The sequence below is a fragment of the Ictidomys tridecemlineatus genome, chromosome 1, assembly GCF_052094955.1.
Source record: "Ictidomys tridecemlineatus isolate mIctTri1 chromosome 1, mIctTri1.hap1, whole genome shotgun sequence".
Taxonomy (NCBI): Eukaryota; Metazoa; Chordata; class Mammalia; order Rodentia; family Sciuridae; genus Ictidomys; species Ictidomys tridecemlineatus.
Window position 1 is genome coordinate 13,071,349 of NC_135477.1, and position 22,715 is coordinate 13,094,063.

The 22,715-nt window shown below is 46.0% G+C and overlaps 1 protein-coding gene across 1 annotated transcript; it reads right to left on the reverse strand.

Moving 5' to 3' along the window:
- Window positions 1-2,339: 2,339 nt before the first annotated feature.
- LOC101971183 (inactive pancreatic lipase-related protein 1) lies at window positions 2,340-16,908 on the reverse strand. Its single transcript, XM_005320699.4, has 12 exons — window positions 16,863-16,908; window positions 16,184-16,338; window positions 15,596-15,721; window positions 13,611-13,745; window positions 12,203-12,311; window positions 10,738-10,857; window positions 10,519-10,638; window positions 9,028-9,146; window positions 8,027-8,156; window positions 6,078-6,186; window positions 5,244-5,411; window positions 2,340-2,462 (listed from the first exon to the last, which is right to left on the reverse strand). Exons 1-12 carry the CDS (start codon window positions 16,906-16,908, stop codon window positions 2,381-2,383), a joined length of 1,419 nt encoding a protein of 472 aa, XP_005320756.2. The 3' UTR covers window positions 2,340-2,380.
- Between the last annotated feature and the right edge of the window lie 5,807 nt (window positions 16,909-22,715).

The window sequence follows — 22,715 nt, forward strand, 5'->3', positions numbered from 1 at the left end:
AGTGGTAAAATGGTGGACTGATGTCTGAAAATGACCACCTTCACTCAGTCCAGATGTCAAGCTCCTTCTATCCTCAAGCAAGCGGGGAGGCGGGGGGCCAGGAGCAGAAAAGACTGGTGACTGGACACTTCCAGGTCCTTCTATAGTAGTCAGGAATGGGATGTTACAAAACCTGGTGGTTGGTAATCTGTTAGTCATGTTGCCCCTGTAAATCCTGAAAATATCCTTTTTACTCTTTTCTTGGTGTCTTCAGCCTTGAAGGAGGAAGAGAGAGACTCGGGAAGTTTGGGATAAGGTAGCCTTGTCCTACCAGGTCCAGATAAACATTTCTTAAATGACTAAAGTGTCTGTGCAGCGTTGAGCAGAAATAGTCTGACCCAAAGGTTAAGATGGCGAAGGAGACAGGTATCACATAGATGCAGAGATACCAGCATTTTCACTCCATGTTAGTCACCCTCAGACAGGCGTGGGCCCAGCGAAGAGCTGGTGCTTTCCACCATAGCAGCCTCAGTAGCTTCAAGTAACCTAGGTGACCATCATCCTCAGAACCCACACCCTAGGTGGGAATCTAATAACACATTATTGGGCGGTGTGACCTCCAGCATTAGTGATTTTTACAAGCAAGTAACTGAACACCAGGGAAGCTAGGGGTTTGTTTAGGTTTTCCCTTGGTTACGCTGTGGGGCTCTCTGATTCGGTCACTCCTTCCATTTTCACCACAGCACTGCCATCCGGAGACAATTCAGAGCCTATCCACCTTCAAATTTGAAGCTCAATGATAGCTTGACATGACCACTGGGAGAAAGAGAAGCTGGGTCACTCTAACCGCTGTGGGGGAATATGGAGCCTGGAGGCCAAGAGCGGGTACGGCTGGGGAGGCAGTGACCTGCCCAGACAATCTTGGCCCATGCGGGGCCACCTTGGAAACCCACTCTCCTTCCAGGCTGGCTGTGTGTGGGGCCTGTGGTGAGGCTGACTGGCTGAGGGCTCTGGTCAATTGGATGACAGAGGAGTCCTGCCCCAGCAGAGGCCTGCACTGTGCCTTCCTCAGACTCACTCCAGGACCCTCCTGAGTGCCCAGCCCTGCCCTGGGACAACCTCTACATGGAAGACAGGAAGAGGGCCCTGGGGCCTGGAAGTCTGGGTGTGCTGTGCACCTGTGCTCACGATCCCTTTCCAGGATCCTTCTAAGTCAGGGAGGAGCATGGAAAGTGCAGGCAGGGCCTGGCCCTCATCCTGATAGGGACACTAATGTACTCTGGGAGTCTATACGACCAACTCCCCACTCTGTGCCTCAGCTTCTCCCTGCAAGATGAGGGGTGGGGACAGTGGGCCTGCTGAGAGCCCTTGTGTCATTCTTAAAGGAAAGGGGGACAGAAAAATACCATGCCCCTGAGAGCCTTTTTTTTTTTTTTTTTGGTGGGGTTGGGGCAGTATACTGGAGATTGGGCTCAGGGGCACTCACCCTTAGCCACATCCCCAGCCCTGTTTTGTATTTTATCTAGAAACAGGGTCTCACTGAGTTGCTTGGCTTTTGCTGAGGCTGGCTTTGAACTTGTGATCTTCCTGACTCAGCCTCCTCAGCCTCTGGGATTACAGGCAAGCGCCACTGCACCCAGCTCTTCCCCCAAACCTAGCCAGGTTAAGGGAACAATGAGAGCAAGGCTGGGTCGGAAGGTCCAGGTCCAGATCATCTTGAAGGACGCTGGCTTCTCCCGTGCATACAGTTGGTGTTATCTGTAGAAGGCTGTGCTCTTGCATGCACTGCCAGGACCACTGTCCCTTGGATGCTGCTCAGACAGCTAACTAAGCAAGCTAATGCTGATGATGTCACTGCTTCTGCAGCCCAACATATAAATCCCCTTTCTCCATGGGACAGGTGTGGAACGGAGGGCACTGTGGAAAGGGTACATGTCACTTGTCCAGCCAGCCACCACTACAAAATGTCATGAGGGAGGGGAAGCACTGCTTGGAGAAGCATGTCCAGGATGGGGAGAGGGATGCGATCTGTTCAGCCTGTCACCACTGTCTTGGAACAGTCACTGATCTCTCGTAAACTTTCCCCAATAAGTCATACGTCTTGCACGCTGTCTCTGGGCATATCCTTTGGCCTGTCTACAACCTACCTGTTGGCCTGGCCCAGCTGGGCTTGGACAGGACACCCCCATCACTGTCTGTGTGTGCTGCTAATCTCCATCCCCTCAGGGAAAGGAAGACAGTGAGCACGGGGACCGAGAAGGTGGGGGAAATGGTGGTGTGGGATCCAAGTCAACGGCAAGAGACCCAAGTACGCAGAAGTGCTCAAGAGATTTTTGATGTCTGAGACAGGCGCTGTGCACTGACAGAGGCAGCAGAGGGTTTTATTGGTGTTAACACGGGATTACAGTGTGTCTGGAGTTTCACAGGGCGTGAGAGTGAGCAGAACATCTTCTTTCACAGTTTCTTCGCTACAGAAGTTGTACCTGTGGAGAAAAATGAATGCTTGTTAAATGTTGGGGTGTCCTCAGTTGTTCATCAAAGGTTGCTGCTGATTCACAGTTCAGATGCGAGGAGCCAGGCACGCGGGCTTCCAGTCTGAGAGGCCCACCAGGCCCAGGACCAGGCCTGCTGTCACCCTGGAATGTCCCTGAGGCTGGACCTTCAGGTGTCAGGACTGTGGCTCCTGGAGGCGGCACCCCTCCCTTCTCTAAATCTCACAGGTCCTCTGTGAATGCAGTGGCCTGGTTTCAAGGGGACACTTCCCTCTAGGGACCATCTGGGGTGAGGGTGGATACCATACACTGCCTTACTCTCATAGCTGTAACAACACTGAACAATCCCCATGTGTGAACTCCACCCTCACCACACGTTGAGGAGGTCTGGTCATGAGTTCTGCTTTAGGGAGAGGAAACTGAGGCACAGAGAGCTCTTAGTAAGAGGAAGAACCAAGAGACAAATACAGCCCACCTGATGCCAGTCCTGACTTGCTACAGCAGGTCCCATGTCAAGCCTCCCTTGACCTTGGCCTGCTTTCTCCTGTTTCCCACGCCCCTTCCATCTCCTATCACAGATGCAGCTTGTCACTTGAAGCTATTCTCCTTACAGAAGAGGCTCCCTCATGCAATTGTCGAGAATCCCCTGACAATATCCCCTGACAATGAATGTGAAAGGCGTTCTGACGAGCACCCACACAAGGCAGATATAAGTCACGGTTATTCAAGGACTGAGGGCCTCGCTGTGGCTCACCACCTCTGAGCTCTGAAGCTTTGTCCCACTTCCTCTCCTGTCCTCCTGACACGCTGCCGTGTTCTCTTCTGGATTTGTTTTTCCTAGAAGCCTTAACCTGGCTTCCTGCACCTTGAGCCCTGTCATCAGGGCCTGGCCGCCTCCTGCCCTGTGCACACCTGTTCCTGCTCCTGGAACTTCCTCTCCCTGCCCTTCCTCTCCCTCCCCCTACATCTCCCCAGCCTGGTGGGCCCCTCCTCCCACACTTCCGCCTTGGGGGGCCACTTCCACATGGGCCCCTCATGGTGAGTCACATAAACTTTCACGTGCGCCTTAAGTCTGGTTTTTCTCCACAGCTGAACTGTGAACTCCTTGAGGGCAGGCTCAGGCCTTCAGCCCCGAGACCCATTGACATGGATAAGGGGGCTGGAGAAGCGAAGAAGGGGAGAACTACTTTCCTCTTTTGGTCTCCTGCCCCTGGAGGGAATTCTAGTCTTCAGGGCAGCCCTGGAAACCTTCTCCAGGTGACTAAAGCATCTGAGGGGGAGCCAAATCTTGATTTTCTTTAACTTTGCAATTATCAGTGCTACTTAAGAAAACATTGGTGGTTATTTTCATACCACCAAATAATCTGAAAAACTTGACTAATTGCGAGTCTTTTATTCCCTAAGGTAGTTGGTGAGGTTTGAAGCTGTTGCTGAACTTTCTATATTTTAAAAGCCTGGTATCTGACATCCGGCTTCTCCAAAGATTCTCTCTAGGTCCATTGCAGAGGATGGACTCAGCTATGGGAGGGCTCAGGGGCAGCCCATGGGTACAGGGTTTCAGGGGTGAACTCAGCTACATCTGTTTCATCCATAGATAGATAATAGGCCTTGGTCTTTCCTTATTAACCTGGACGCTGCTGGGCCCTGCTGCTTATCAACCTGGAAGCTTCCGGGCCCTGGTCTCATATTTCTTACCTGTGGGAAATTTCCTGAAAGTACCTCTCATTTTCAATATTCCAATTATGCCACCTTCTTCCGATACTTTTAGCCACACTGTCGCAGGATGCAGGCCATGGGACACACCCAAAATGACCCTGGAACTGACTTTAGAGCTGTGTCCTCCAGTGGGACTGACAGGGGAGCCCTGGGCTGGGTCTGCTACCTGAGCTGGGGGCCCCCAAGAGCCAGGCCTGCCACCTCCTTGCTGCGCTCCAGCTGAGAGGACTTCTGGTTCTGCTGGCTCTCCTGCTGGGCCAGCCTCTCTGTCCTCCCACCTCGTGGAGACAGGAAGGACCTCAGAGGTCATCCATCTTGATGACACATGTGTCTACGCCAGGGCCAATCTGCCAATTCTCCCTTCCCACCTGGGGGAGTGACATTCCTAGGGCCCTGTCTTTGGTGGCCCCCTCTAACTCCCCAGCTTCAAGGTCACAATTGAGAATTCAGGTTCCCTTCCCACAAAGCCATACCAGGAATGTCCTGCTGGCCAGACTTGGGGTCAGCTTTTCTGTGTCCCTCTCAGAGGGACACCAACTGCCTTCTCTTTCTAGCCTAGGCCCTGTGCCCATCCAGGCACACAGCAAGGGGGCTCAGGTCAGATTCCACTCCTCAAGTCCTGCCATCTCAGTGCTCTCCTGTTGGAGCTCAAAACTTTCTATTATCTTTCCTTAAAACTGATTTCTTTTTCCTTCGTCTATCCTGAAAGGTCACTTGTCCTCTCCTCTTCAAAATGTAGCTGCTTGTCCCTTCACACTTAGGACCTTTTACCCTTTAGAAATGATTTCCTTGTTTAACTTTCTTATTTTTCCATGAAGGCTGGATGCTGTCTGCCATATTGCCACAGGCAATTCCGTGCCAAGAATCCCTGTGCTGTGCGTCCAACAGAAATGCCTCCTGCTCTTGGCAGCTGTTGTTTGCTGGGGAGAAAGTGCTGCAGATGGGCAGATTTCCTTGGCCTTTCTGGCCAGACCACACCTGACTTTCTGGGGGTGAGTTCCCATCAAAGACATGACCCTTGGCACACCCTGAGACACAGCCAGCAAAGGTACATACACTGTCTTCTCCTCTCCCTTTTGCACAGTGATCTTGGCTGCACCCACTCTGGGGAAGGTCGGGTTCACCACGTGGTTATTCCAAAGAAACTTGACTTTCTCAATCGTTCCGACATCGAGCTCTGCATCGAACACCTTGGAGTGGGTAGAGCCTGGCATGATGATCCCCCTTGAGACGAGAAGTAGAAGCTATTCATGGAAGTGCACTGTAATGGCCAGGGACAGTCATGCTAAAGTCTTTTCTTTACCTCAGATTAATAACAGTCTTTAGGAATGAGATTGATCAAATTATGTTACCTGCATGTACAAATATAGCATAATGCATCCCACAATTATGTATTATTATAACGCACCAATAAAAATAAAAGTCTCCTTCCAAATTAGCTTACAAATAAAGGGTGGAGAAATGCAAAACCTGACTATATGCCAGAAGCCTCAAACCGCTACTTAAAGATTGTTTCTCAAACTCAGGTTAATTTCTCTTCAAAAGTTTCCTATAGAAAATGATTTAATTTCTTCATATTATTTTTTTTTCTAGAAGAATTATTTATATTGTAATAAATTAGCCACTTAATTTAACATTGTGTTATTATGCTAATCAGAGAACAGGATCTCTGGGGTAATTTAAATTTATTATTATTTTTTAAATTTGTCCCTATTAAGAGAGAGAACTAAATGCTATGTTTAGAGAAAATTAAAATCATTAGCAGAAGTCTGAGGTTAACTTCAGTACATAAAGTAAAACCCATGGATATAGAATGAGATGACAGTGTTTGGGAGCAGGTGTGAAGGCCGCGTGTAGCACAGAATGAGATGAGGCATTAAGCAGGGTTACCTGAAGACGTCATACTGGCGAGTGTTTCCCTTATCTCCAAACAAAGCCACTTTGACCTCACCAGTGATTGTTCTTCCAGACAGTGTTACAGAAACCCCGTATCTCCAGCCTGCACAGAGCATGGGAGGGTTTGATTTTTTTCACCCAAAACAGGTGACCCAAATCCCAGATCCTGCCCTAATCCTTACACAGAGGCATGGAAGCATGAGCAATTCTATTTATTAGTGCACACTTCAAACTAGGCCTCAAAGGGAGTATGCATTCAGTAGTGGCCCCCTCCAGACCTGCTCCACCCAGGAAGGTGGTCACTAGACACAGGTAGCTGCTTCATGAAAACTAAAATTATAATTAAATTAAAATTTTAGTTCTCAGGCTCACTGGCTGCATCCTCAGGTGCTAAGTTGCCAGGTGGGTGAATGGCTTCTGGATCCCACAGGGCAGAACACACCCATCATCGCAGAAAGCTCTGCGGGACAGCTCCACGCTAGAGTTGCCGGGCTGTGGGTCAAGGTGGGAAAGGAACTAGGGTCCAAGTCACATGTGGGAAGGTTGCTCAGGAGCACAGACTGCAGAGCCCTTGAGGCCAGCTCTGTGTCTCATCTTTGTATTCTCCAGGCCCCAGGAAGCCTCCAGCACTGAGTAGATGCACAGAGTACCATCCAAGGGCACATATATACCTGCACACACACACACACACACACACACACACACACACACAGATTCATGTAAACTATACAGTTACACACACACACACAAACACACACTCAATATACACTAAAATATAAACATACACACACTCCATACACACAGTGATACACCATAACCACACCCCTACACGAACACACATATGTATATAAATACACAGATACATACCTGTGTCTAACTCCTCTGCATCTTTTATGTCCTCAGAGACATTGCCCCTGTCCTGCCCTCTGGTTAGGGCCAGCTCCCCTGCCCTTAAGGCTACAGCAGCAACCCTCCAAGCCCAACACCACTGTAGCTGCTCAGTTTTCATCTTCTCTGATGGATTATAAATTTTGTGAGTGGAGTGTCCTGCTCATCCCCACATCTACAGGGGTCTAGTGGTCCATATCTGTGGTCCATAAATAACTGTTGGTTAAGGAATAAGTGCAAGGTTCTCGAATGCTTACTTTGTTGTTAAAATATGAGCAAGTATTTTGTGCATCACTACACTGGTAGAAGGCTTGATTAGTCAGTGTCTTACAAAATGATGACCATGTGCGTCTTGATAGTTGAAGTAGTTACACATCTACTCATTTGTCAAAATGCATAGAACCTTGCACTAAAAGGATGAATTTTGCCTTAATATTATAAATACTATATTTACATAAAACACAATCTGTTTTTTTTTTGGCAACACCTTATGGAGCTGTCAGGGCAGGTTGTCAGAAAGTGGCACACACTTGACCTCTACCCTACATTCTAGTCCATTCAGCATGCTTTGGAAAGAAATCATCCTGGACCCCACTCCCCATTCCACTGGAGAAGCAGCCTCTAGGCATCAGGGCTGCATAGACAGATGGGGGAAGTCAGGGAGATTGCAGGTAGACTTCTTAAGGGGCCCATTCAATCTGGCAAAGAGCTACTACCAAATGAGTTTGCTGTTTAGGTGTGTTTGACATGATCTTAAAAGGGAAAAGGAGGGTACACTGTGGGTGGAGTGGTGAAAATTCAGGGAGTTGATCGCAAAGCCAGGCCAACTGCCTTAATCCCATCAATCATACTGTTGGCCACCACCCATTTCATGCCATAGCTGAGTCTCATATGGGATAGTTTGAATGGATGCATCTTTTTGAAGATGTTTAAGATGAGCCACACATATTTTAGGAGGTCTCTGACCTCCCGAGGAGTCTTCCTCTCCCATGTGACTCCATTTGTAACAGAAACGACACTTTCTTTACCTGGGCAAATAGTCAAGGGCAACTTACGTGCAAAATTCTTGGCATCGCCTGTGTTCAGAAAGAATTTCTGCTGCTCTGCACTCGTCTTGCCAGCAAATTTATCAGCATAGTGACCCATCTGCGGGCACCCTTGATCTGGGCAGGGGAAGCACTTGTTCTATTGTGAGGAGACAGAATTCATCTTCTTAGGACCAGACCAGCTGGGAGAGTGATGCTCAATTTCCCTACAGCCCCCGGGTCCTCATTTGTAACAGGAAAGAGGATGGAGGAGATGAGCTCTGAACTGCCTCCATCTCTGACTGGATTCCCAGCCCTGAGGCCCAGCACACTAGATTGATTTGGGGAGCTTTAAAAAGCATGGAGGCCTTGGGCCCAGGCTCAATCAGCCACTTTCTGTAGAGGAGCAGGCTGGTGAGTGATTAGAAGCTGGTTTCCAGGACAAAAAGTCCTGATTGTAGCATTTACCAGTTTTGATGGTGTAAAAACTCTGGTCCTGGTCAATTTCAGCCTGCAGCCATGATGACACAGAGCTGGGAGGGATGCTCACAGTGGCCCTGGGGAGCCAGAATAGGCAGGCTCCAGGGGGTGCTTTCTTCCGTCTCTCCCTGTGGCCTCCTGGCACATGGCCCCCAGCACTGCCTTCCCTTCCTGTGGGTGAGTGGCTGGCTCCTCTCTCAAGGTCCTCTATGCTTTCTCTGCCCTCCCTAGAAATTCGGCCCCTCTTCCTTCTAATCTCTGTCATCTCGCAAGTCAGAGCCAAAGTGGCCTCCTGCTGGAGCCTTTCTAGACTATGTGGACCAGGTCTGCTCTTCTCTGACCTCCCGAGGGGTCTTCCTCTCCCATATGACTCATCTGCTCTAAGTCTTTGCCACTTCCTGCCTAGAGTCTTTCCCCCCTCCTTCACCCTGCAGGACCACGAACTCGAGGGGAAATGCAAACATGCCACGAGAAGCACTGCAAACCCTCAACAAAGCAGGCCACAGGCCCACCGTGGGCCAGTGCCCAGGTCACAGAGAACAGGAGCTTACAGACTCGAAGGCCTTGTAGGAGGTGCAAGGGTACGCAGTGAACCCATCAGGGCTGAGGATGCTGTCCAAGTAATACTTGTAGCTTCTTAGGTGATTGCAAGCCACAAAGTCCCGGGTTCCTGGGGAGGAAAAGGAGTGAGTCTGTACAGGTGGATGGGGGCGGGCTGTGACAGATTCTACGGTGCTCTTGACAAGTGGAATGGTTCCAAAGTAGGACCACAGTTTCAGAACTTCAGTTCAGTCACACAATGGCAGTGAACATGTAGAGGGAACTTGGGTGACTGGGCAATGCTCTGATCACTTTAAAGGCATTGTCCATGGAACCTCACCTTTCCTAGGAACGGCACCAATTGTGCCTGTTACAGAAATAGCTACAGGTTACAGCCTCTGATTCACAAGCTGCCAGGGTAAGTGAGATTACTGTGATGAAACCCAAGCCCATCGGGTGCTTGAGCCGTCCCTCTAACCTCTGTGCCATTCTGTGTCCCAGGATCAGGTTGGAAGTCTGCAAAGACACATCCAGATGTGATGTGACTTCCCAGAAGTGACAAAACCAGCACTTACACGAATAAAAGGGATGGTTGGGTGGCTTTGGGTGGCTTTATCTACGCATCCTCTCCACACCATCTTATTCCCTGTGACTCATGCCAAGGGACACATGTCACAGCACACTTTCAAGACCTGGCCTGGACTTGCTTGGCTATTACTGATAAAAGAGTCTGGGCCACTCTTTTCCATGGAAACCCTCATATGTCCTATCTTAATATACGCCTTGAAGACATCCAAACCATTTTGAGCAAATTCAATAAAAATCTATACTCAATAGATTTGGTCAGACCATTAAAAGTTTTAACCTGGATAGTGACACTGGATGATGAGTTTGGATGAAAAGTGTACCTGGTCATTGTCCTTTGAGCTCATTAGATAGAGGGTCAGAGCAGTATCTGAAAGATGCCCTTCATGCCAGTTATGTTTAGTCAATGCGGAGAGATGGGTCTCCTCCAGCCTCCTTGCTGTGACTGCTTCAGTGACTTTCATGGTGCTAATGGCTTTGTCATGGAAGCCATGGCTACTATATTGAGGTGAGATAAGTTTGAACCATATCACTAACTCCCAAGACAGAGCATGCAGGAAAATTCTCTTAGGTGTACAAAGGATGTTTACTGATATAACATTTCCTTTTCAAGCTCTGCAGCTCCCCGCGGATTCTTGGAGCTACAACTTTAACCAACAGTTTTGTAGTTCTTTGTTGCTTGTGCATTCAAGGACATCTATGACAACATTTTAAGGAAATAGAAAACAGTAGAGCTGAACTCCAACAAAGATATGCTCTATTCTTCAGAAATCAGGTCCAGAAGCAGGGGTTGCATATTCTTAAGGAAGACGTGTTTTCATTGCTTGTATTTCCAATGGCAGGTGCTGCTCACCCCAGGGAAGGAAGGGATGTCCTCCCTGACACTACCCCTACCTATGTCCCCTCCATGATGTTACCTGACCAGATGCCGTCGAGGTCCACGATCTGTGACAGGGCATTCTTCTTGCACCCCGGCATGTTCTCTCCTCCATTGGGGAAGAAGTCAAGGTGACCCACCATTTGGTTTGTTCCAAAACCTGTGATGTTTGGAACAGCAACATGCCTTTGGTAAAGCAGGGCTCTTGTGGTTCAGACACAGTCGCACAGGATTGCAGCAGGAGCACTGCGGGACTCACCCAGGAATGGGATCAAGGGTGCTGCGTCTGTGTGAATCACATCCACAAAGGCAGCATCCGAAGGGTCAAGTCGAACCTCCTCAGGAGTGCCCTCGAAACTTGCTTCCACGGGATCCAGTCCTGAAAGAGATGGCAGCAGTGTAGAACAACAGTCCTGACTGTTGGCACCAGAAGGACAGAAGTATCCAGTTGCCTAGGCTATATGCTGCCCAACTCAAAGGGCGGCACATTCTGAGGTGGTGCAGTGTTGTGGCTCTGAGTACTGAATATGGAGACACAAAGTTCCAATGTTGCTCATTGTAAGAGAATTCTGGTGGCTAGTACAGAGGCGTGCAGATGAGTAAAGAAATTTAGATTTTGTTTGAACAAGGATTCTAGAGCTAGGTTGCCTGGCTCCAAATTCCTATTTTTGGGGCAAGTTATATGACCTTGAGCAGAATACCCAACCTTTTGTTTTGTAAGTTTGTCCATTTGATATAATGAAGGTAACACGGCATCTATTTGATATAGTTGTTATAGATTAAGTAAATTAGTACATAGCATTTAGCACTGTGCCTGTTTGTAGACATGGGCGTTTAATATTAGTTAATATTAATTTAATATTTATTTAGTATTAATTTAATTTAATAATTTAATATTAGTTAATAATATTAATTAATACTAGCTGATATTAACATTAGTTGTTATTATTTCCTTTTGACTGTATTTCCTTCTTGGCAGGGATCCTGGATTTCTTAGTAGTTTTTTGAAATTTTGATCAGAGCAGCTGAAAAGGTATGTACATGAACATGGCCATCTACTGATAGAAAAGGGGATGTTTCTTATAAAGATAGGGCTTCCTGGGCCCATTGCTTTAGTTCTGAGAATTAAATAAGAAATGTCAAGCACAGTGTGCAGGATTGGGGAGAATCAGGCACTGAATTTGTGCTTTCCAAAATCATTATAATAGCACTAATATTATTGTATTGTATGAACATATTTTGTTGTGGCTATAATTCAAGGATTTTCCTAGGGTTTAAAGGATGCTTTGACAATGATGGTGACTGAGAAATTTTTTATCAGCAGAGAAAGTGGAAAACAATTTTCAGATTCTACTCTGCCCTGGACTTCCAAGAAAAGGTGAAAAGGGTGATAATGTGTTTCCTTTAAAATCCTATTTTGCAAATACTCATACTAGCCTTATTATGTATTTTCCTGGGTGTCCAGTGGCTGAACTTGGACGTACAGAGGAGGGGCCAGGATGGAGGTAGAAGAAGCAAAGGGGAACAGGACCACCACCATCCTTGCCACCAAGATGGCCCGTGAGCTTCTTGGGGACTTCCTAAAATGATCGGTGCAGGCTCCACCCAGCCCGGCCATGCTGTAGGGGACACCTTCCTTCTGGGTGGCTCTAAGATGGGTTGCAGATTGTGACCACATTCTGGGCTACCAAGGACAAACCCTGGGGCCTCAATAGGGACCTTACCAGTAATCCTGCCCAGGCCTGGGGTCCTGCTCCCAGCCTCTCCCGCCACGTGGGCTCCCAGGCTGTGGCCGATGAGGTGGACTTGAGAAGGTGAGTAGCTGTAGTTCGTCTGGAGAGTGTGGGGGGGTTATTTTCAGGGCGTTTTTGTGCTCTGGTTTTGCTAACATGCCCACCTGATGGTGATACTATTCTGCTGGAATCCTGCCATGCCTCCCCCTGCCCTTGGGATTGAGCCCCATCTTATCATGAAGAGCCTCTGAGCTTTCCTGACTCATCAGCTATTTTTCTAGCCTCTTCTCTAACCAAACCCTTTGATGAGTTTCCAGGCCCTCAAGTACATCCCACCCCCCACCTCTGGGCCTGGTTAGTCCCATTTTTTCCCAGCCCCCTGCTCAGCCGCCCCAGCCAACATCAAATAGCCTTCAGCTCCCCACTTAGGAGTCTCAACACCCCCACACCACTCTGGCTTCCCTGTCTCATGGACTCCCAGAAGGCCCACGCTGTCCCCATCTCCAATAGCTCACACGACTGTCACTGCAAATCTTCCCTGAAGCTCCTTGTGGGCCTGGGACCTCATCTGTCTCGATTACCTCCTTTCACGCTCCGGACACCATCCTCCAAAAATCATGAGCGCAACAAACAAAGCCAATAAATCTCTAAGGTGTTTGCACAGGCTGGCCTCGAGGATATTCACCCGATGCCTCTCACTGATTGGTCTGCAATGCCTCTTGTACCAACACCCCGGTTTTTGATTTCTGCAGGGGTGCAGAAATAGCTAGAACCAACTGGTTCTTCTGTAGACTTGTTAGCTATAAGACGGAAATGACGGGAACCTTGGCCTTGTGTAGAAAATATCATGAAGAATTACTGAATTAATTTAAAGAATGAAAGGTGTAAAAAATTAGCTACAATGAAAGACCAGGGTAGGAAGAAACAACTGGAATGATTATGGCAGAAGAAATTTCCCAGAATCAATAGGATCCACATTCACAGGCCGACACGTTTGGAGCTTGCCAACTGCACACTTGGCGTTTGGCTCTGTTTGGTTTTCCCTGGTCACGCTATGTTTTCCTCCAAATAGAGCCTAACTGTGTCAAGGGTGGCCCCTGGTGCTGGTAGTCTGAACCCCAACGGAAACTCTTCTATTTATCTGCTCTATAATTTTTGGGGGGCAAACTAGTTAACCTTTCTAGGCCTCAGTTTCCTTACCTGCAAACTGAAGATGATAATCAAAGCCCCCCGCCTACTAAGTGTTAGCTGTTATTTTTTCTTTCCCTGGTGTGTCATTGAGGCAATAGTCAGAGTTCCAAAAACAAGACCCTGAGACAAACACCACTTCTTTGTAGCTCCCAGTTGCTCCTTGGCTCAACAGAGACCAGCAGCCCTGCTTCCCCCGCTGCCGACTCACCGACAGGATGCCAAGCATCAGGGCCACCTGGGCGCCCACCACGCGCGCGTTGTTGGCAGCCTGTGTGTAGGTGGTTTGGGAGCCCTTCTTCCAGTCCACACAGATGCAGTTCACCTCCTCCACCTTGAACATGTTCTGGTGTTGGGGAGAGGCCAGGTGTTATCACGGGGACTCAGGAAATCCCTTCCACTGGGGCTCAGAAAGGGCCACTCTGTCTTCTCCTACTTGGGGCACTGCCATGACCTAGACTTTGTCAGAGATCCTACAGTCCAGCAGGGGCTGACCCCAGGGTGCACCTTAGGAGAAGGGCAAGTGGTTTCCTCTCTAGCTTGCAGGTTAATTAAAAGTTGGGCACTTTCTTGTTTCTTCAATCAAATTCAGGCAACATCTATCAGGTGGGATAAAACAATTGCATCCTTCAAAGAGTTCTGTTTTTTGAGGGATTGGGGTTATTGGAGATGTAACCCAGGGGCACTCAACACTTGAGCCGCATCTCCAGCCCTTTTTATTTTTTTATTTTGAGACTGGGTCTCCCTAAGTTGCTTAGGGCTTCACTGAGTTGCTAAAATTGGTCTCAAACTTGCAATCCTCCTGCCTCAGCCTCCAAAATCACTGAGATTATAGGTGTGCACCACTGCACTCGCTGAAGTGTCCTGTTTTTTAAAAAAGAAAGTCTCAAGGACAGTCTCCAGTGGGCTGGTGTCTAAATGACCTTATGGATTCGAGGGGTCCTCTCGCCTCTTGGTGACACCTCAGCCTACTGGACATCTCTTGAACGTTAAAGTGGGAGAGAGGCTTCTCTCTTTACAGTCAAGATGACACAGAATTTCCTGGGGGAAAATACTTCAGACTTTAAAATAAAAAAATAAAGAAATTTACTGATTAAAAGAGATCAAAAAATTCTGAAAGAAAAGCTCCCCAGATGTCAAAGGAACTGATATGTCCTCAAGAGTTCTGCCAGGCAGTCACATGATCAACTTAGAAATATAAATTTAAAATTCACATGGAACTGTTTCACACATATGTTACAAACACGTGTGATCACATATGCAGAGACATGCCGAGATTTCTTTTCCTTTTTCCTTTTTCTCGGGACCCTGAGGAATCTTTTAAAAACCTGGAAAATTGGGGGTATAAACCACATTGAGAAGATGCTGATTAATGACAGGAAAGTTGCCAAGAGTTAAAAGCTCAGTAAACCAAGGCCAAATGCACAGTGAGTAATTTGGGGGTTTGTGATTTTCCTGTTGACACTATCAGTTGATGTTGTTATTAATGTATGTGTGGAAGGCAGACTCCTGAGATAAATTCTTAGGTGACAGAAAACTAGATTGAATCTCAAAGTACACGTGAAAAGAAAGAAAGGTGATATATATATATATATATATATATATATATATATATATATTGTGTGTGTGTGTGCGTGTGTGTGCCTATGTCCAGGTGTGCACAGATGTCCAGGTGTGCGTTTGTGTCTGTGCATGTGCACGTGTGTACGGAACCTGTCTGATTCCCCTGGGGCTGTCCTTCTGACCAGCAGATGCTGTCTCACATGTAATTGTGGCTGTTCTGCCTTTTTGGTAGATCTTAGGTCTCCGTATCTCAAGTAGATAGTTCCAGCAACACATCTCTGACTCCAGGAGATGTGGGCAAGATTTGAAAGGAAAGAACCTAATCCCCTCACTTGCAGAAATACATAAATACACTCACTAAACATGAAAACAGAAAACACTGAGCCTTGCTTAACCAGAAACGAGAGAGTGGGTCTATTTGTTCACATGGCAAATGCTACTGCTTCCAGCTGCAGAAATGGTCTGGAAACACAGGAATTTGAAGTTTGTGAAGAGAAGCATTTTGAGTGCACAAAGAGAACAGATACGCGTGGGTTTCCTGTTATCAGAATCATCTATTGCGATTGGGTAAAATGAGTCGGAGAGTCGGTGAGTGGAAAGCGGCAGCCGGCGGGGGCCAGAGCCAGCTCCTACCTTGCACATGTCTCCCACCCAGCTCTCATCGCCCTTGTCTATGAAGCCGTGGATGATGAACCGGGTCTTCCTGTCCGTTTGAAAATTAGATGCCTCGATGGTCGATGGATCAGAGAGCTGCAGCATCTGTGACAGATGCAGAGTGCTTCATGGCTCTGCGATCCGGCCCTCAGCCCATTCCCCACCTCCCCTCCTCCGCAAGTTTTGATGCCCCTGCCTTTCACAGCTAGAGCAGAGCCACCTCTTCCATGAACCTCTTTTCCCCAAGTCCTTCTCCCCGGCCTCCATGGGATCTGGGTTGTGGCTGCAGGCTTACTTTCCCATGGGTCAGGCTGGATGACAGTAAGCCCTTTGCTTAGCCCGGAACCACATAAGCAGCTAGAGAATCTGCACGTATGAACCAGTCTCTCACTCAAGCCACCATCTACTGCAGGCTTGCTCTGAGTCACCAGGTCCAGGTGGGAGAAACTTGAGGGCTGGGAGGGGGTAGGGTGGAGGGAACAGACCCAGAGATCAGAAACTCCTGATCTATGGGGTGGGACAGCCCCTCACTCAGTCCTAGGGATGCCAAGTGGACCAAGGTCTCACCTGAAAGTTGTCTGGGTTCTCATTGGTGTAGAGCAGGAAACGGGTGTTGATCTTCTCAGGGCTCCAGGGGAGAATTTTCAGGGGTCTGATTGCAGTTCCAGCCCAAGGCTCAGAATCAGAAAAGCACCCAACGTCCTTATAGCAAACTTCTCTTCCTAAAGAGAAAAGGCCAGGGTCCAGGTGTCCCTCTTCTGCTCAGGGCAGACTGCAGACAATAATGCACCACCTCTACCTCTCTTCTGGCCCCTCGTGCTCACCAACTGGCCTGGCCCAGTCCCCATGAATTCTACAGGGACACCAATGGAGCCTTCATTTACAATTGCCATCTCAAACTTGGGATTTCTAAGTCTCCTCCCAAACTCTTCTGATAATAATTCAACTAATGTGATAATGGGCACTGATAAGTCAGTAGGTTAATCCAGGCAGGTGTTTAATGCTTTTCCTAGAGAATTCCAGCCACAGTACCTTGGGCATGAAGGCAGGGCAGAGGGCATGCTCTGAAGCAGGTCCCCCTCACACTGCCCAGTCCACCCTACTGGGCAGTGTCGCCCCACTTGCCTCTTCCTGGAACCTGCAGCAACCTACAGTTTCTGAAGCCCAGCAGGGCTAGAGCTTCCTTGGCCAGTGCTGAGAACTCAGGCTTGTGCCCCTCCCACAGGGGAGGGGAGGTATTTCTTACCTCTGGCTGCTCCCAGCAGGAAAAGTGTGACTGTCCAGAAGATCATCATCTGCAATAAATTCAACCACACTCAGGATCAGGGCAGTGAACAAAAACTCTCCACTCCTCAGCTGATGAGGGACCCTAATGCAGAGGTGGCTTACCTTGTCTGAGAATCCAGGCACTCCCTTCCCCTGGGTTCCCTGGGATGTCTTTTATACTCCAGCCTTATCATTTGGACAAGAAACAGGGCAGAGGGCATGCTCTGAAGCAGGTCCCCATGTGATGATAGCACATGCCGTGTGTACTTAATATTTATATCTGTTCAAATACACAAAACGAGATTAGTAATGGCGGCCAGTCTTCCCACAAGTCTGAGAAGATGGAAGAATACTTGATGAAAGGGGGAGGAAAGTCACCAACTTTGTGCCTCTGCAGCTTTGCAAGGACCTGTGCATCCCATAGGTCCTGTTTTTCTATTTTCTATTTCATCACCAAGTCGTTTACAAGCAGCAAACCCTAAAAACTCAGGGTGGTCGGTCTCCACCAGAATGGAAGGAAATGCCCCCACATAGCTGAAAGCAAAGAAAAGTGTCTAAGAAAATCCCCCCCCCCTGCCCCACCTGCCTTCTTTCTCTCTCTGGCAGACTGGCAACACCTGGGCACATACTCTGGAGACAGATTCGTCAGCCCTCACAATGGCCCCACAGTCTCCCCACTACTACCGGTTAACTATCACTAGGCAAGGAAACAATCTGAATCATAATGGTTAAAAACAACAGCAATCATGGTATGGTCTCATTATAATTTGAATAGTTAGAGCCCCCCAAAGCCAACACCAGCAGTCCAATGTCACATCTGTTGCATTTTCCCAGGTCCTACAGACTGAACACCTGAAGGAAAGTCGCAGCCCCTGTGAGGCCATCATGCTTCACCCACAGATCTGCCCATCTGTGTGCAGCCTGGCCAGTTCACACACAAGAAAGATAAGCCTCCCCAGGGCAAACACTGCGGGTACCCTCCTCACCCCCAAGTTAAATATGCCTCAATGTCAAATGTCGCACTTCTGAATAGCTTGAACACTGTGTGGAGGGGGCGGGCAGGCTTAAGGGCCTTTCTGTTAAGAAAATGAAAAGAACTTTCCCCAGAGTAATGAAGAGCAGAGCAGCCACAGTCCCTAAGGCTCACCAAATACAGCCAGAGTTCCATACCCTTTAGTTGCATTACCTAATTTAAGTGCAAGAGCAGACACACGGGGTGAGTACTGGTCTCCCTTTACAGATGTGGAAATGGAGACCCCCAAAAAGAGAGAAATAAATTTCCTACAAAGTCATACAGGCAATGGGCAAAGAGGTGGGATTTGGATCCAGGCTGCACAGAGTGAAATAAAGAGTTCTTGAATACTGAACAACTTGTTATGCTGAGCAAGTCATCAACAAGATCTGTTGAGCCTCAATCACATAGAGGAAGGGAGGTGCTTACGTAGAATAAGTAGAATAAGTCACAGTAGAAAATAGACTTCCCAGAAGGCTCACTCATATGTTGCTGGTGGGGCTGCAAGTTGGTGCAGCCAATATGGAAAGCAGTATGGATATTTCTTGGAAAATTGGGAACGGAACTACCATTTGACCCAGCTATCCCATTCCTTGGTCTATTCCCAAAGGACTTAAAAACAGCATACTACAGGGACACAGCCACATGAATGTATATAACAGCTCAATTCACAATAGCTAAACTGTGGAACCAACATAGATGCCCTTCAATAGATGAATGGATTAAAAAATGTGGCATATATACACAAGGGAATATTACTCAGCCATAAAAGAGAATAAAATCATGGCATTTGCAGGTAAATGTATGGAGTTAGAGAAGATAATGCTAAGTGAAGTTAGCCAATCCCAAAAAACCAAATGCCAGATGTTTTCTCTGATATAAGGAGGCCGATTCATAGTGGGGTAGGGAAGGGGAGCATGGGAGGAATAGATGAACTCTAGATAAGGCAGAGGGGTGGGAAGGGGAAGGAGGAGCTTGGTGTTAGAAATGATGGTGGAATGTGATGATCATTATTATCCAAAGTACAAGTATGAAGACACAAATTGGTGTGAATATACTTTGTATACAACCAGAGATATGACAAATTGTGCTTTGTATGTGTAATAAAAATTGTAATGCAGAAAAAAATTATACCAACCATGAAAAAAAAAGAATATAGACTTCTCCTAAACTCAGCCAGGACTGAGCCATCTGGTTGACCAGTCTAGTGATGTGTTGAAGCTTTGGAAGTCAGCTCCTGTAGTCTGGGAATGTGCTAGAGAATTGTAGATTGTGGTGAAGTCAAAGGCATTTAGGTTTTCCTTTGGCATAGCCTGCTTGACACTAGAAGAGACTTGTGGGAGCCTAGTGGTGGATCAACAAGGAGGTTGGTTGGCTGGAGATGTCTGAGGTCCATCTGATTCTTGGATATCTTTTCTACTGTTTTTCTTTTCACTCTTTATAAGTGGCCATGCTGACGTCCAATCAAGGGACCAAGTCCTTCCCACCTTGGGGCTTCTGCATTTACAGCCCAAAACTCTGAACTCTAGACCTTCACTGGGTTGGCTCTTTTCTGTCATTCAAAAATTAATTTACAAGTCATCTCATCAATGAGGTCTTTACTTTTCATTGCTAAGGCCCTTCCACTGTAGCCACTGGCTGGTCCCAGACCCCTGTCCACAGTACCTTGTTTCCTTCAGATCAATTGACCCAAATTATCATGATCTTCCTTATTTATCAGCCTAGTTATTAGCAGTTGTGTTTTTCCCATTTAGAATGTACTGCCAAGAGGACAGAGACTTCACCTGTTTGGGCCACTGCTCTACTCCCAACTTTTAGAACCCAACATTAAAATGGTTGTGAATTAATGAAAAGGGTAATTTACAAATGAGCACTCTATAGGCTTTATTTCCCTTTATCCTCAGAGTAGATTTGGGGGCTGGGAAGTGTGAGGAGGCACCGTTCTCCCTGCTGTATTTTTATTGGTGCTTTATAATGGTAGGACTCATTGTTATTTATTTACCCTCTCCTTTCTCTCCTCCTTTTCGGTCTCTTTCCTCTACTGGCTTCCCTTCAATTTTTATGAGATCCACCCCCTAACCTTTCCTTTCCCCTTTCCTCCCTAGTTCCCACATATGAGAGAAAACATACAACTTGGAACATGGAACCAATTATATTTTGGTTTTGCTTTGAATTTTTTATTTTTATTTTTAACTTTAAAATTTTTTACTTTCTATATTTTTTCTCTCACTTATCTGTTTCCCTTTTTCTCTTTTCTTCTGTTGATGGCCAATCCCTATTATTCTCTCTTTCACTCTTCCTTTAATTTTTTACTGCTATTTTTTCTCCCCTTCCTCCATAATCTTCACACTCTACAACACTTCTGTTCTCTCCCTGCTCACCATTCAAAACTACAAACCCATTTGCAAACTTACTATTATGACTGTGGGTGATAACTAATCACATCATTTCTGTTTATTGTGACAACTAATATTGTAGATGTCATAGCAGGAAATATTTGGTTTAATGCTGTATATTGTTTGCTTTGGTTGTTGTTATTCTTTGTCTCCTCCTAAATGGTGAGGTTCTGGAAACCTTAAGGGACACTATACTTACACAGGGTAGAAACTTTACTGCCTCAGATCCACACAAACAACATGAAAAAGCAAGGGAATAAATCACCCACCCAGAACTAAGATACTTCAATAACAGTATCCTCCAACACCACAGTGAAAGAAATGTTTGAGAAGGAGTTTACAATGTTCATAGTTAAACTGATCTGTGAGGTAAAGGATGATGTAAGGAGTGAAATCAGAGAGAAAACAAAGAAAATGTAAGATCATTTCGATAAAGAGATAGATATTCTGAAAAGAAAATTAAACATAAAACCTTGAAATGAAAGAATCAATAAACCTAATTAAAAATTCAATGGAAAAATATCACCAGTAGACCAGAGTACTTGGAAGACAGAGTTTCAGGCAATGAAGACAAAATATATAATCTTGAAAATAAAGCTGGCCATGAATAAAAGATTTTAAAAGACTATGAACAGAACTTCCAAGAAATATGGGGTAACATGAAAAGAACAATTGAAGATTTAGCAGGAAAGATGAAGGCTAAGAGATACAAAACAAAGGAATGCACAATGAAATAATATTATAAAATTTCTCAAATTTTAAGAATGAAATGGAAAATCAGATACAGGAGGCTTACAGTACCCCAGATATACAAAATTATAACAGACCCCAACAAGGCACATTATTATGAAAATATCTTACATACAGAATAGACAGTGTCCATCAATATATTGCCAAAGAAAAATGACAGGTCACATTTAGCGGGAAACCAATCCAGATTATAGTTGATTTCTCAACCCAGACCCTCAAAGCTAGGAAATCTTGGAATAATATATGCCAAGCTCTAAAAGAAAATGGATGCCAATCAAGAATACTACACCCAGCAAAATTAAGCTTCAGAATTGCCAAAATAAAAAATCTTTCATGAAAAACAAAAGAATTCACAACCAGAAAGATTACACTGCAAAACATACTCAAATATTCCATGAAGAAGAAATGAAAATAAAACTGAGTGAGGAGAATGAAGGGAAGGAAGGGGGGATATAAATAGGAAAGGCAATAGAATGAATCGGACAGACATTACTTTCCTATGATGTTCATGTATGAATACACAGCCAGTGTAACTCCCTATCATGTTCAACCATAAGAATGGGATCTTAATTAGAATAAGTTATACTCCATGTATGTATAATATTTCAAAATATATTATCTGCCATGTATTTGTAAAATAAATAAATAAATGGAAAAAGACAAAAAATTATTCATTTGAAAAAAATGACTTTCAAAAAAATTTATTATGATGAAAATTGTCCAAAAATTATAATCAAAGAGAGATGCTTCAAAGAAAATTATATTTACTCGGGAAATACAGAACTTTGAAAGAGGAAGACACAAGCTATAAAGTTATGTGTTATCAGGAGGATGAATCTGGGGGAAGTTCTTAAAGGCAAAATGAGGAGATATTTTGAAACAATAATCATTGGCTGCAAGAGTGGCATATGTCCCAGACAAAGCAGACAGGTGGTGGACAGATGTCCTCACGTGTGAGGTAGCATAGTTGTGATTGTGGCAGAGCCTCTTGTGAACAGTTCTAGTTATCAGCATGCACGCATGAGAGTCCGTTATTATAGCCTGCTGGCTTCATCAATTTATTTTGTGGTTATAGCTGAATAAAAGTGACTCTGTTTTGATTCCAACAACTTTCATAAAATGAAAATTCTTCATAGTAAATGTATTTTAAATTGGATTATTTTAAATAACTTTGCTTCATCACTTGAATAAATTTGCAAGTAATACTTTTATTCATTGATTTTATTGATCATCATTATTATTAATGCTGCAGAATATTTACATGAGGTACTCATGGCTACTAGTAAACATTTATTAGGTACTCACATGTGGAGAGCATTGTGCCAATCTCTTTGCAGATGAATATGGGGCTTTTAAAGATGTTATTTGTACACTGAAGATGCCAAAGTTTACCTATTTAACTAATCCTATATTCTTAACACTGAGCATGTGTATAAATCTGCCCACTAGGCATGGCCAACTGGAAGTCTGGTGAATACCTCAAGTGTGACGTGACTAAAACTGACATTCTGACCTCCCTCCCAAACCTGTTCCTCCCCAAACATTACCCCTTTCAGCCAACAGCAGCTCCATTCTTCCACTACGAGGAGAACCAGGAGGACAACTTCTTGTTCTCACCTAAGTATCCATTGCTTCTCCACCTGCTCCATGCACACTGGGCATGCTGACCTCCTCC